Source organism: Chiloscyllium punctatum, chromosome 5 (genome assembly GCF_047496795.1).
Source record: "Chiloscyllium punctatum isolate Juve2018m chromosome 5, sChiPun1.3, whole genome shotgun sequence".
Classification (NCBI taxonomy): Eukaryota; Metazoa; Chordata; class Chondrichthyes; order Orectolobiformes; family Hemiscylliidae; genus Chiloscyllium; species Chiloscyllium punctatum.
In genome coordinates, this window is record NC_092743.1 from 65,639,640 (window position 1) to 65,653,506 (window position 13,867).

The 13,867-nt window shown below is 42.9% G+C and overlaps 1 protein-coding gene across 4 annotated transcripts in view; it reads left to right on the plus strand.

Moving 5' to 3' along the window:
* Nucleotides 1-2,891: 2,891 nt before the first annotated feature.
* Nucleotides 2,892-13,867, plus strand: part of spidr (scaffold protein involved in DNA repair) — a 269,145-nt gene continuing 258,169 nt past the window's right edge. For all 4 annotated transcript variants that reach the window (XM_072570486.1, XM_072570488.1, XM_072570489.1 and 1 more), the window contains exons 1-2: nt 2,892-2,986; nt 11,807-11,974. In XM_072570486.1, coding sequence (XP_072426587.1) covers nt 2,969-2,986; nt 11,807-11,974 — 186 coding nt within the window. In that variant the 5' untranslated portion in view covers nt 2,892-2,968. The remainder of the gene's footprint in view (nt 2,987-11,806; nt 11,975-13,867) is intronic.

The following is a 13,867-nucleotide window of genomic DNA, read 5'->3' on the forward strand; positions in this document are numbered from 1 at the left end:
ACCTCTTCCTACTGCCCCCTCGACCATGACCCCACCCCCCATCACCAAACCATCATCTCCCAGACCATACAGAACCTCATCACCTCAGGCGATCTCCCACCCACAGCTTCCAACCTCATTGTCAAGGAACCCCGCACTGCCCGGTTCTACCTCCTTCCCAAGATCCACAAGCCTGACCATCCTGGCCGACCCATTGTCTCAGCATGCTTCTGCCCCATTGAACTCATCTCTACCTACCTCGACACTGTCCTATCCCCCCTAGTCCAGAAACTCCCCACATACGTTTGAGACACCACCCACGCCCTCCATCTCCTCCAAGACTTCCGTTTCCCCAGCCCCCAACGCCTCATCTTCACCATGGATATCCAATCCCTCTACACCTCCATCCGCCACGACCAGGGCCTCCAAGCCCTCCGTTTTTTCCTCTCCAGACGTCCCCAACAGTACCCTTCCACTGACACTCTCATTCGTTTGGCCGAACTGGTCCTCCCCTTTAACAATTTCTCCTTCCAATCCTCCCACTTCCTCCAGACCAAAGGGGTAGCCGTGGGCACATGTATGGGCCCCAGCTATGCCTGTCTCTTTGTTGGCTATGTAGAACAGTTGATCTTCCGTAATTACACCGGCACCACTCCCCACCTCTTCCTCCGCTACATTGATGACTGCATTGGCGCCACCTCGTGCTCCCGTGAGGAGGTTGAGCAATTCATCAACTTCACCAACACATTCCACCCTGACCTTAAATTTACCTGGACCATCTCTGACACCTCCCTCCCCTTCCTGGACCTCTCCATCTCCATTAGTGACGACCGACTTGACACTGACATTTTTTACAAACCCATCGACTCCCACAGCTACCTGGATTACACCTCTTCCCAACCTACCTCTTGCAAAAATGCCATCCCGTATTCCCAATTCCTCCGCCTCCGCCGTATCTGCTCCCAGGAGGACCAGTTCCACCATAGAACACACCAGATGGCCTCCTCCTTTAGAGACCGCAATTTCCCTTCCCATGTGGTTAAAGATGCCCTCCAACGCATCTCGTCCACATCCAGCACCTCCGCCCTCAGACCCCACCCCTCCAACCGTAACAAGGATAGAATGCCCCTGGTGCTCACCTTCCACCCTACAAACCTTCGCATAAACCAAATCATCCGCCGACATTTCCGCCACCTCCAAAAAGACCCCACCACCAGGGATATATTTCCCTCCCCACCCCTTTCCGCCTTCCGCAAAGACCGTTCCCTCCATGACTACCTGGTCAGGTCCACACCCCCCTACGACCCACCCTCCCATTTTGGCACTTACCCCTGCCACCGCAGGAACTGTAAAATCTGTGCCCACACCTCCTCCCTCACCTCTAACCAAGGCCCTAAAGGAGCCTTCCACATCCATCAGTTTTACCTGCACATCCACTAATATCATTTATTGTATCCGTTGCTTCCGATGTGGTCTCCTCTACACTGGGGAGACTGGGCGCCTCCTAGCAGAGCGCTTTATTGAACATCTCTGAGACACCCGCACCAATCAACCAAACCGCCCCGTAGCCCAACGTTTCAACTCCCCCTCCCACTCTGCCGAGGACCTGGAGGTCCTGGGCCTCCTTCACTGCCTCTCCCTCACCACCAGACGCCTGGAGGAAGAACGCCTCATCTTCCGCCTCGGAACACTTCAACCCCAGGGCATCAATATGGACTTCAGCTTCCTCATTTCCCTTTCCCTCATCTCATCCTACTTTCAAACTTCCAGTTCAGCACTGTCCCCTTGACTTGTCCGGACTTGTCCGACCTGCCTAGCTCCTTTACCACCTATCCACTCCACCCTCCCCTCCCTGACCTATCACCTTCATCTCCTCCCCCACTCACCCAAAGTACTTTATGCTACTCTCTCCCCACCCCCACCCTCCTCTCGCTTATCTCTCCACGCTTCAGCCTCACTGCCTTTATTCCTGATGAAGGGCTTTTGCCCGAAACGTCGATTTCGCTGCTCATTGGATGCTGCCTGAACTGCTTTGCTCTTCCAGCACCACTAATCCAGAAAACCATTTTATCGTCCAGCAAGATGTCCATGTTTTTAAAGAAGCAGAATTTAGAAGAGTATTCTTTGGAATTTCTCTTCTTGCCTTCTGGCCATGACTTAGTTAACAACACAGACTAACTCGTCCCAGAAACAGCAATTTATATATCAGTGAGTGGAGCTATTCCGAAGATTCCAAGTTAACTCTTTCAAAACAACAAAAATAAGGTACTTCCCATTTCAAGACAGAGTTGAGGAACAATTGTTTTGCTCAATGGGTTGTTAATCTTTAGAATTCCATACCTCAAGGATGGGACTTGGAATATATTTAACGATGAGATAAGTATTTAATCTCTTAGATAGTGAAAATCGACGCGTGAGAAGCAGGAAAGTGCTGCAAGCTGTGTCTGTTGGTAACCATTTAACAGGAGTATTCAGATATGATCTTTATGATTTTGATTTTGAAACAGGTTTGGAATATTTATGTGGCAAAATTCTTGGTCATGCCCATGGAGTTCAGACATTTGTTCTCCAATCTCCAACTACCTGAGTTCGGAAAGGCTGTTCTCTCCACAGCCAATGGAAGGATTACATTTTTAAAATGTTGCTATCACCTCCTGCTTTGTAATGGTCAGAAATATGTCAGAATTTGTCCCACCTAGTGTTCTGTATAACTTTGGATAATTCTGTGGATATTAAGCACAGTACTGCAACTGTAGGTTGTAAATTAAAAAAAAACCTGATGCTGGAAGAACACAGCAAGCCAGGCCAAAACAAAACGTTAATGCTGCCTAACTTGCTACATCCTTCTAGCTTCCGGGTTGTCTACAATAGATTGTAGGGCAGCTCTACGCAGCCGCAGTTTTGACTCCGTCCACACGGACAGAGCAGTTCGGCGGTTGGTGCTGCCGGATGAAGCCTGTGTGTGGGCCTGAGCGGATTAAGCGATAGAATGTCCAATACCAGGAAGGTATGAGGGTGTTTATTTTTAATGTGCTAATTGCACGATGTTCACAGGGACAGGTGTTAGGCAGATGGAAAATGATAAGCTGTTAATGGAGCAGCTGAGAGCCTGCCTTGTGTCCCCGGGGCAACGCTGTGGTTCTCCATGCTGACTGTAACTGGCCGGGGAGCGGGTTAACTCCGTTATTAACACTGTTCCTACCTCCAGCAAAGCGCGGATAAACAGAAAATGCTGGGAACACTCTGCTGGTCAGTTCGTATCTCTGGAAGAACGGTTTCCCAAGTTTGTGTCAAATTTAGTTTTGCCAACAGGACTAGAGATGACGGAAATTTCTAAAAGAGCAAAACAAAGAGAATGATAGGAGCGTGTTCACACAAGGGAATAGTGACCAGTGATTTAATAGTCAAAACACGATGGTCAAGGTGATGGAACTGATGCAAAACTGAAACGGACGTGGTTAAAAACTGGAAATGTGTATCAAGAAAAATCAGGCCAACTCCAAGAGTGCAGATTGCCTCATCAACGCAAAAGCCAGGGTTATTACCGGATGTCTTAATCCATTTCCAGTCCGTCTAAAATGCAGGCGGCCCATTCTGCAAGGCGGTATCTTCAGCTAAAATAGTGTGAACTGCGTTTAAACTTAGCTCCATTAGTGATGATGCTATTAAGCCACTCGTGGTGATGTGCATTATTGTCAGTGCTTCAATATTGAGAAGTATTAATTCATTAACTGAAAAATAGTGGTAGATGGTAAACAGCAAATAGTTTCCTTGCATGCTTCACCTGATGCTTTGAAACTTAATGGATTTTGAAATCATTGTTGAGAAATCCCAGTGATGCTTCTTCATGACTGTATGATGTTGGTTTCTATCTCTGTTGGATGTTTTGTGTACCTGGGACAGTGCTGGAGATGTCTGTTTCATTGCTCATCATTCATAGAGTAATAGAGTTGTAGAGATGTACAGCATGGAAACAGATCCTTCGGTCCAACCCGTCCATGCCGACCAGATATCCCAACCCAATCTAGTCCCACCTGCCAGCACCAGGTCCATATCCCTCCAAACCCTTCCTATTCATATACCCATCCAAATGCCTTTTAAATGTTGCAATTGTACCAGCCTCCATGTGTGAAAATGTTGCCCCTTAGGCCTCTCTTATATCTTTCCCCTCTCACCCTAAACCTGTGCTCTCTAGTTCTGGATTCCGTGACCCCAGGGAAAAGACTTTGTCTATTTATCCTATCCATACCCCTCATAATTTTGTAAACCTCTATAAGGTCACCCCTCAGCCTCTGACGTTCCAGGGAAAACAGCCCCAGCCTGTTCAGCCTCTCCCTGTAGCTCAAATCCTCCAGCCCCGGCAAGATCCTTGTAAATTTTTTCAGAATCCTTTCAAGTTTCACAACATCTTTCCGATAGGAAGGAGACCAGAATTGCACACAATGTTCCAACAGTGGCCTAACCAATGTCCTGTGCAGCCGCAACATGACCTCCCAACTTCATTCAGTAGAATTAGACCTGTTATGAAATTATGGGCTTTGCAGGAACTACTGATTTTTGTTGCCATTTAAGTCTAATGGCAAGGTCAGTTCAGTTTAATCTTTTTTTATTTGTAGTGGATTGGTATGTTTGGGTGATCTGATTGATCATTCTAGAGTACAGTTAAGAATTAACCACATTGTTGTTGGTCTGGAGTTAATTGTCAGGCAAATTGTGTTAGGGTGGCAGTTATCCTGTGAAATCAAGAAGGAGTGAACCTGTTGATGATCTAATAGCTTTGTTGTGAAAGTGCCAGTGTTGGACTGGGATAGACAAAGTTTAAAAAAAATCTCTCAACACCTGGTTATAATCCAACAGGTATATTTGGAAGTACAAGCTTTCAGGGTGCTGCTTCTTCATCAGGCAGCTAGAGGAGCAGAATCATAGGGCACAGAATTTATAGCAAAAGGTCATAGTGTCATACAACTAATGTAATATATTGAACAAACCCAGATTGCTGTTAAGTCTTTCATCTTTTAAATTAGGTTGCAGATTTCGATTCATTAATTTGTAAATCCCAGTATCTCGTTCAAGTCACATTCCTGAGGTAACTTATGGTTTTTATTAAAAAAAGACATCTCCGCTCAGACAATGGATAAAGGTGTGAGGTTAGACTCTATGTATTCCAATCTTGAGTCAGTTTGGTTTTGTTTTCAAAGTAGGAATTTATAAAAAGTCCCCTGGATTGACTGTCTACAGATTGTGTGCTTTTTGAACAAAATAGAATGTATCCACAAATACAATTCTGCAATTGCAAATTGACCTAATAGAACTATGTGTGTGTGCACATGTGAGAGTGTAATGGAGTATATGCCTGTGTGTGTGCGCACCTGAGAGAGAGCATGTGAGTGAGAGAGTACGTGTGTGTTTGAGAGAGAGAATGTATTAGGGTCACCTGAAATGTGACATGAACGCAAGGTTGAGGCCATCCTCATGGGTACTGAACTTGGCTATCAGCCTCTGCCAGCCACTCTGTTTTTTACGTATCCCAAAGTCTGCCTTGGAGGGCAGTCACCCAAAGACCTGAGGCCGAATGTCCTTGACTGCTGCAGTGTTCCCCAACTGGGAGAGAATATCCTGGTGTGGCAATTTGTCATGCGGTGTCCATTCATCCGTCATCGTAGCGTCTGTTTCGTCTCACCAATATGCCATGCCTCAGAGTATCCTTGCCTGCATATGAGATAGGTAACATTGGCCGAGTCGCATGAGTACCTCCCGCATACACAATGGGTGGTGTCCCCACGTTTAATGGTAGTACCCATGTCGACACTCATGTCTTGCAATGGTTGCCATGGCAGGGTTGTATGGTGTTGTGGTTGATGTTGTCCTGAAGGACTTGGGGATATGCAACAATGCGGAGGGACTGAGCGGAGGCTGATAGCCAAGCCATGAGGATGGCCTCAACTGGGACCTTGGATTCATGTTGCACTATAAGTGACCCCAATACACTGTACACTCTCTCAGGCGCACACGCATACACACACTCCTTCTCTCTCTTCCCCCCCCCCCCCCCCCCCCCACACACACACACACACACACACACACCCCCTCTCACAGGCATATACTCCATGACACACACACCCTCTCTCGCACATACGTATACACTCTGTCTCTCTCCCTTACATGCACGCAAGTCTGTGGGCCGAACTTGCATGTATTGTATTTGTAGATACATTCTATTTTGTTCAAAAAGCCTATAATTTTTTGTGTAGGCAGTCAATCTATGTGACATTTTATAAATTCCTACTTTCAAAATAGAACCAAACTGACTCAAGATTGTATTACGAACAGGCTCTAACCTCACACCTTTAATGCATTGTCTGAGCTGAGACTTTTTTTACATATAAAACCTTAAGTTATCTCAGGAATGCAACTTGAAAGAAGTTCTGCGATTTACATATTAATGAATCAAAACCTGCATTCCATTCTAAAAGATGAAAAACTTAATAGAAATCTAGGTTTGTTCAATAAATCACATCAGTTGTATGACACTATGACCTTTTGCTATAAATTTTGTCCTATGATCTTGCTTCACTAGCTTCCTGATGAAGGAGCAGCACTCCGAAAGCTTGTACTTCTAAATAAACCGGTTGGACTATAACTTGATGTTGTGATTTTTTAAAAATAGCTTTGTAGTCACTTGCTTTTGTTCTAATTTAAAAGAAATTAACTTAACAATTTAAATTCACAAATTTCAGTTGTGACATTTGAATATATAACCCATTTTGTTATTCCAGGTCTCCAGGTTGACTTCCAAAGATTCCCTAATGCCAATGCATTGAATTGACTATTGCCATCCTTGTTTGTCCTGCTGTATTTGTATAACATCTGGATATGTCCCAGTTTGAAACTTTTGCGGTTCTTACTCTGATCTCCTTACACAGTTACTCCTATCCTGGCTGTACAATTAATGATCAGTTCTAAAAAATCTGTAAAGGAAACATATTCTCAGTTTTGGTGTCCATTACTGTTACTGTGAGTTGTTGTAAAACTTCATCTGATTTACTGTCCTGTAGGGGAGAAAATCTGCTATAATTGCCTATTCTGGTTTACACATGAGCCGAGACCTACAGCATCCTGTTTGGTTCTTGACTGCCTTCAGGTTTGCTAGGCCATACTATTTCAGGGCAAGAAATTCTGTCCTTGCCAGTGATGCCCACATCCCACGTAAAACAAAAAAAAGTTGATCTAATTAGCATTACAAAGACATGATTGCAAGGTTATCAGTATGTCACAATCAAGCTTAACATGGAATTCAGTGGTACAATCCCATTCTTATTGGAACATTTGCTAAGAAGTTATGAATTCACCCTGCTTCCTTCCACTGTTGTCAATATTTGATAGTATTATCCTTAGGTGGTTCCACAATATATTGCTCCAAAAATATTGATCGGAAATCATTCTGCCAATTTATTTTTGAAATCAGTCCTGCTAATTTGAATGACCCACTCTATTTAAAGATCAAGTTACAATACCTTCAAAATTAATTTTGGGAAATAAATGTTCCTAGGTACTTACATTTTAGAAAAACAGACAAAGGAAAAATGTAGCTCTTATTAAAGAACAATGTAAAAAAAGATGTCATTTATGGAAAAAGATCTGGTCTCAAGAAATTATGAACTAGAATCAGTATGTCTGGAAATTATGAACAGTAAGAGTCGGCAGACAAAGTAGTTCATGGACCTTATACCTTTGGGCAGAGCAATAAAACATAAATTATTGGAACTAGTAACAAATGCAATATAGTATTTTTGGAAGTCTGATTTGAAGTATGTGGTCAGACAAGTTGATGATGGACTCCTCTGCGGTGGTACTGGTTTCAATCGTGGTACTGAAGGAGGCTTGGTTACTGCTGGTGATGATGTCGAGTTTCTCGTGACAGACACACAAAGAGTCATCAGGCGACTGAGACTCCGGGAATTCTTCCACAAACTCCAAGCTGTCAGTAGCAAGCCCAATGAGACAACCAACGAGCCAGAACCTGTCGATAGAGAGATCTGCAGTGCAGCAACCAAAGAAGAAAGAGTCGAATTGGACCACTCCGGAGGGAAGCTGCCCTAGGCTCAACAGGTATGCCTGAGTCATCAGGAGATACGTCAATACCACATTCATCAGCTGTGCTCACAACATAGCCCAAAACATCACCCAAGCACAACGTGTTGGCATCCATGCTCTCAAAACCAACTGCAAAATTGTCATTAACCCAGCAGACAAAGGAGGAGCCATTGTCATACAGAATAGAACAGACTGCTGCAAAGAAGCGCATTGTTCAGCTGTCAGTCAGGAACACTACAGATCACTACTACCTGTAGATCAGATGAAAGGACGCACACATCAACTCAACAGTCTGATCAAGACCTTTGATCCAGACCTTTAGAGTATCTTATGCACTCTCACCCTGTGAATCTTTTGTATTGGAGCCTTCTACTAACTTCTGAAGATACATAAAGCCAGTGCTCCCGGATGTCCCATCATGTCAGACAATGGGACCTTGTATAAGAAACTCTCGGGTGATATCAAAGACATCTTGAATTGCATTGTAAAAGGAAACCCCAGATCCTGTCCCGACATTGCAGACTTCTTGCAGAAACTCAGCACCCATGGACCAGTCAAACCAGGAACATTCCTTGTCACAATTGACGTTTTGGCACTCTACACCAGCACCCCCCCATGACAACAGACTCAGTACTCAACACCAACAACTGGCAATTTCCAGATGCCTTCCTAGAAGTCATCTGCTTCATCCTTGACCACAACATCTTTACCTTCAACAACCAGCTCTTAATCCAGATACACAAAGCAGCCATGGTGACCAAATTCGCACCTTAATTTGCTAACATTTTCATGCACAAGTTTGAGCAAGACTTCTTCACTGCACAGGACCTCCAACCAATGCTCTACACTAGATGCATTGATGACATTTTCTTCCTTTGGACTCATGGTAAGGAATTGCTGAAATGACGGCATGACGATATCAACAAGTTTCATCCTACCATCAGACTTACCACAGACTACTCTTTAGAATCAGTCTCATTCTTAGACATTCAAGGACTGTGACACCTTGTTCATCACTCTACCGCAAGCCCATGGAGAAACTTCACGAAGCTTCACTACTCTAGCTTCCACCCTAAGCATGTTAAAGAAGCCAAATGGGGTACGATGCTCAAATCATTGGCCAGTTCTGACATGCCACAGCAAAAAACTGGAACGACCTCAGAAGATAGACATGGAGCACGATGAGACAGTACCCTTTATCATCCAGTACCTGCCCAAGGGGAGAAACTATGCCATGTACTTAACAGCCTTCAACATGTCATGAGATGCTCATCATCACAAAGATCATTCCTGAGCCTTCACTTCTTGCCGTTAAACATCTGCTAAACTTCAAACAGGCCATTGGTTACAGCAAACTACCCAGCTGTCAAGGGAACAGCAACTGCAACACTACACTGCTCTGCCATGACGACCTCTGTAAGACATGCCAGATCATTGACATGGATACTACCATCACGTGTGGGAACTGCACCCACCATATACAGTAGTACTCATGACTCAGCCAATGTTGTCTACCTCATGCATGGCAGCAAATGATGCCTGAGGCATAGTATATTGTCATCATGTCTGCATGGTCTTGCCAATGGATGAATGAACACTGCGTGACAATTATCAGACAGGAATGTTCCTTCCCAGTTAGGGAACATTTCAGCAGTCCAGGACATTCAACCTATGAACTTTGGAGGATGCTGACCCAAACTGGCTTTAGAGATACATAACGCAGGATCACCGAGCAGAAACTGATAGCCAAGTTCTGTATCCCTGACGATGGCCTCTGCTGTGATCTTGGGTTAATGTTGCGCTAAATGTAAACACACCATATTGATATGTGGTTGCAAAATCTTCCTTACTGTTCTGTTTTGACATCATCTCCTTGATAATTTAATCCCTATACTTTAATTAGTTTGTACAGTTTTGGATTACTTGTTACTTTAGTTAGACCCTCATCATTAGACTCTTATACCTATCATGTTATTCCAGCTGTTTGGTTTGTCGCTAGCACCATCTTATTTTTGATTTTTTTTGTAATTATCTCCCTGCCTTTATTGATCAGATTGTAGGTTATCCATTCACTTGCTGTTCAACTGTTCATGCTTTACTTACACCGTTTGACACTTTTGATCACTTGCAAAAACTTGTTATTCAATCTGTCAACATTTAAGCTCACACCATTTGTACTATCTTTTGACACTTAATTATCTCTCTCTGTATAAATTCTGTGCCTCTGTGCTTCCCTCTACTTCACCTGACGAAGGAGCAGCATTCTAAAAACTTGTGATTTCAAATAAACGTGTTGGACTATAACCTGATGTTGTGTGACTTCTGACAATTGCAGCAAGCCCTTGATAATGTTCAAGCATGATGAGTAACATTGTAGGGATTCTATTCCATTCTATGTAATTACAGTGTGGGAACAGGCCCTCTGAACAGTAACCCACCTAGGCCCATTCCCCTACACTCACCCCTGACTGATGCACCTAACATACAAATCCCTGAGAACTATGGACAATTCACCTAACCTGCACATCTTTGGACTGTGGGAGGAAACTGGAGCACCTGGAGGAAACCCACCCAGACACTGGAAGAATGTGCAAACTCCACACAGACAAGTACTCAAGGCTGGACTCGGACATGTATCCCTGGCGCTATGAGGCAGCAGTGCTAAATGAGCCACCATGCCTCCCTATATTCCAGATACAAATTCCAGACAATGAGCCTCTCCATCATGAGGGAATTAATCAATGCTCCTAGACATTTAATGGCATTACCTGAATCTCCTAATATCAACTTGGGGGTTATCATTGACCAGAAATTGAACCAGCCATATAAATATTGTGGCTACAATATTCTGTGGTAATAACTCCACCCTGACAACTCAATGTATCTGTGTGGTGTAAGTCAGGATTGTGATGGAATATACTCAATTTTCCTTGATTAATGTTGCTCCAACAACACTCAAGCTCAACAGCATCCAAGACATAACAACCTGCTTGATTGATAGCCCATCGAACACAATTCACTTTCTTCACAATGATACACAATGACACAAGTGTGTACCATTTACAAGATGCACTGCAACCCCTCTCTAAGGCTTCTTAGATAGGGCCTTCCAAACCCATGGCCGCTTCCAAATTGAAGGACAAGGGCAGCAGATATGTGGATTGCCAACATCTGATAGGTCCCTTTGAAATCACTCATGATCCTGAATCAGAAATATATGACTCTTTTTCTAGTGTCGCTGGGTCAATCCCATTGAGGATCTATCTACACCAAATGAACTACAGTGGTTCAAGAAGTTGTTCTGAAGGAGAACTAGGAATGGGCAACATATGTTGGCCCAGTAGAAGCACCTATAATCCATGAAGGAAAATTTCAGTTAGTGTTGTGGATAGCAAAGTGTACTTTCATCTAAATTTAGCTCTAACCAATCCAATGAAATAAACTTTGCGTATGTTTAGTTGGATATTCACACCACTTGGTTCTCAGAATTCATAGCATACTACATAGCATTCTACTTGACAAATGCAAGGTTTAAGTTGTGAACAGTAGAGCACTTCTAATTTCTATCCAGTTTCTAACCTACGACAAGGATGGAAGAAAGAAAATTGGCGAATTCCTTTTTAAGATTCATGTTCTGATTCTATTGTGACACTTTTTTTGGGAGAAGTAAATCAAATTGACGTGCATAGCATTTCTTCATATTGTTAATCTGATGTATTTGCCTGATTTTCAGCGGAAAAGGACGACTGGATTGGTGAAGCGATTCTTATTTTTGAGTGGTGATCAAGATGTGGAGGCAACCTGCAAGAGAGCAAGTACTCTTGCTAAGAAATTTACACCTTCAGTTGCAAAATCGTGGAATCAGTGTGGCAAAGGTTTTCAAGCAGTTCCATCAATGGAAGTAAGATAATATAGCAATTTTACAGTCCATCATATGTTGCTTATTGAGAGCTCAATTATGCATACTTTTAGCATAGGTACCATGTGAGGTGAAAGAACATATCAGAGAGTATAATTTGAAGGAGCTCTGGCTTTGGGAGAAGTAGTAACAGCATTTCATGAGGAGTTTAGAGACAGGAGGTTGACTTTGGGATGGGAAAGAGCAATAAGAGGCTGCTAGTGGGGCTTTTAGACCCTTAGCTTATTTTACTTTCTTCCATATTGGCAACTTCTGACACCCTAGAAATAACTAGATTATTTTTTAACTGCATAGACTTATTAAATAAATCAAATCTCACATTGAGGTATGGTTTGGAGATGCCAGTGTTGGACCGAGGTATACAAAGTTAAAAGTCACACAACACCAGGTTATAGTCTAACAGATTTAGCTGGAAACACTAGTTTTCAGAGTGCTGCCCCTTCATCCACCTGATGAAGGTTTCACAAATGCCCTATATAATTGAAAATAATAATCTTTCTTTTATATTCAGTTGGTCTCATAATAATATACTATTAGCCTTCCTGATTATGTGGTGCATTTGTTTAACAATTTTTTATGACTTGTGCACAAGAGCACCTTGATTCCTCTGTACCTTGGCTTTTGAAATTGTTTTCTATTTAAGTCATACTCTGTTTTTTTATTCGTCCTGCCAAAGTAGACAATTTTGTATCTTCCCACATTATATTCTGTCTCCAGATTTTTGCCCATTCACATGACCTATCTACATTGGTCTGCATTCATGTTGCATTATCTTCACAACATAATTTCATACATATTTTTGTCATTTGAAAATTTACCCACCATGACATCAACCCCTCATCTAAGTTGTTGATATAAATTGTAGAAAGTTGAAGGTCCAGTGCAGACGTCTGCATGACCCCACTTGTTCATGTCCTGCCAATCTGGTACAGACCCATTTTTGCAGTCTGTTTGATTCTGTCAGCTAGCCAGTCTTCAACCCCTGTAGGTACGTTACCTGCTATAAGAGCTACTTTGTGCAATAACCTTTTATGTGAAACCCTGTCAAATGCCTCCTGGAAATCCAAGTACAGTATAGCGCCCCTTTTTCTGCTTCTGAGAAACTGTTCCTGCTATTTGCATTTCCAACCACATCTTCCTCTGTTTGGCTTCTAAGAGGATGATTGTTATTGTCATTCTTCCATTTGCTGTTTTTCTTTCCTTCACACTTTTCAAGCTAGAGATACAACACTTGTCTTTTCCTGCACAACTGACCAAGGCCCCAGATGCTTCTTTCATGTGAGACAATGAATTATTTGAACTTCCTCCAATCTTTTGTACGAGGGTGATGAAAATCAGTTAGGTAGCCACTTTGTTGAATACCTCCATTCTGACCGCAAATGTGACCCAAAACTCCCTTTTGTTTGCCAATTTAGGTCCCTGTCAAACTATATTCTGACTTCCTTATTTTTCCCCAATATCTTGTTCCAATGAAATACAGCATGATCTTGAAAAGACATCTTTCACTGGGGACTTTGAAATCCTCTGATCTTAATATTCACTTTATTAACTTGTCACCTCCAATCAAACTAGTTGTCTCATAGCAGGAAATGTGGGATAGGAAATCAATGTTTTGACAAACATACACACATGCATGCATGCACACTCTTTCTTGGAGTAGGGACCCTGCTTCAGGCTGCTTCAACACTCCACAATGACACAGTGATTTGTTCCAGCACAGTGGTTCACAAGCTGGGATCTCAAGAAACTTTCCAGTGATTCTGCTAAATAATCATTCTATCAGAGAAAGACAAAAATATCAGGGAGAAAAAGGAAGAGAAAATTAAAGGCAAACAGTCCATTTGGTATAATTTAATTGCGGCTGATGATAGTTTC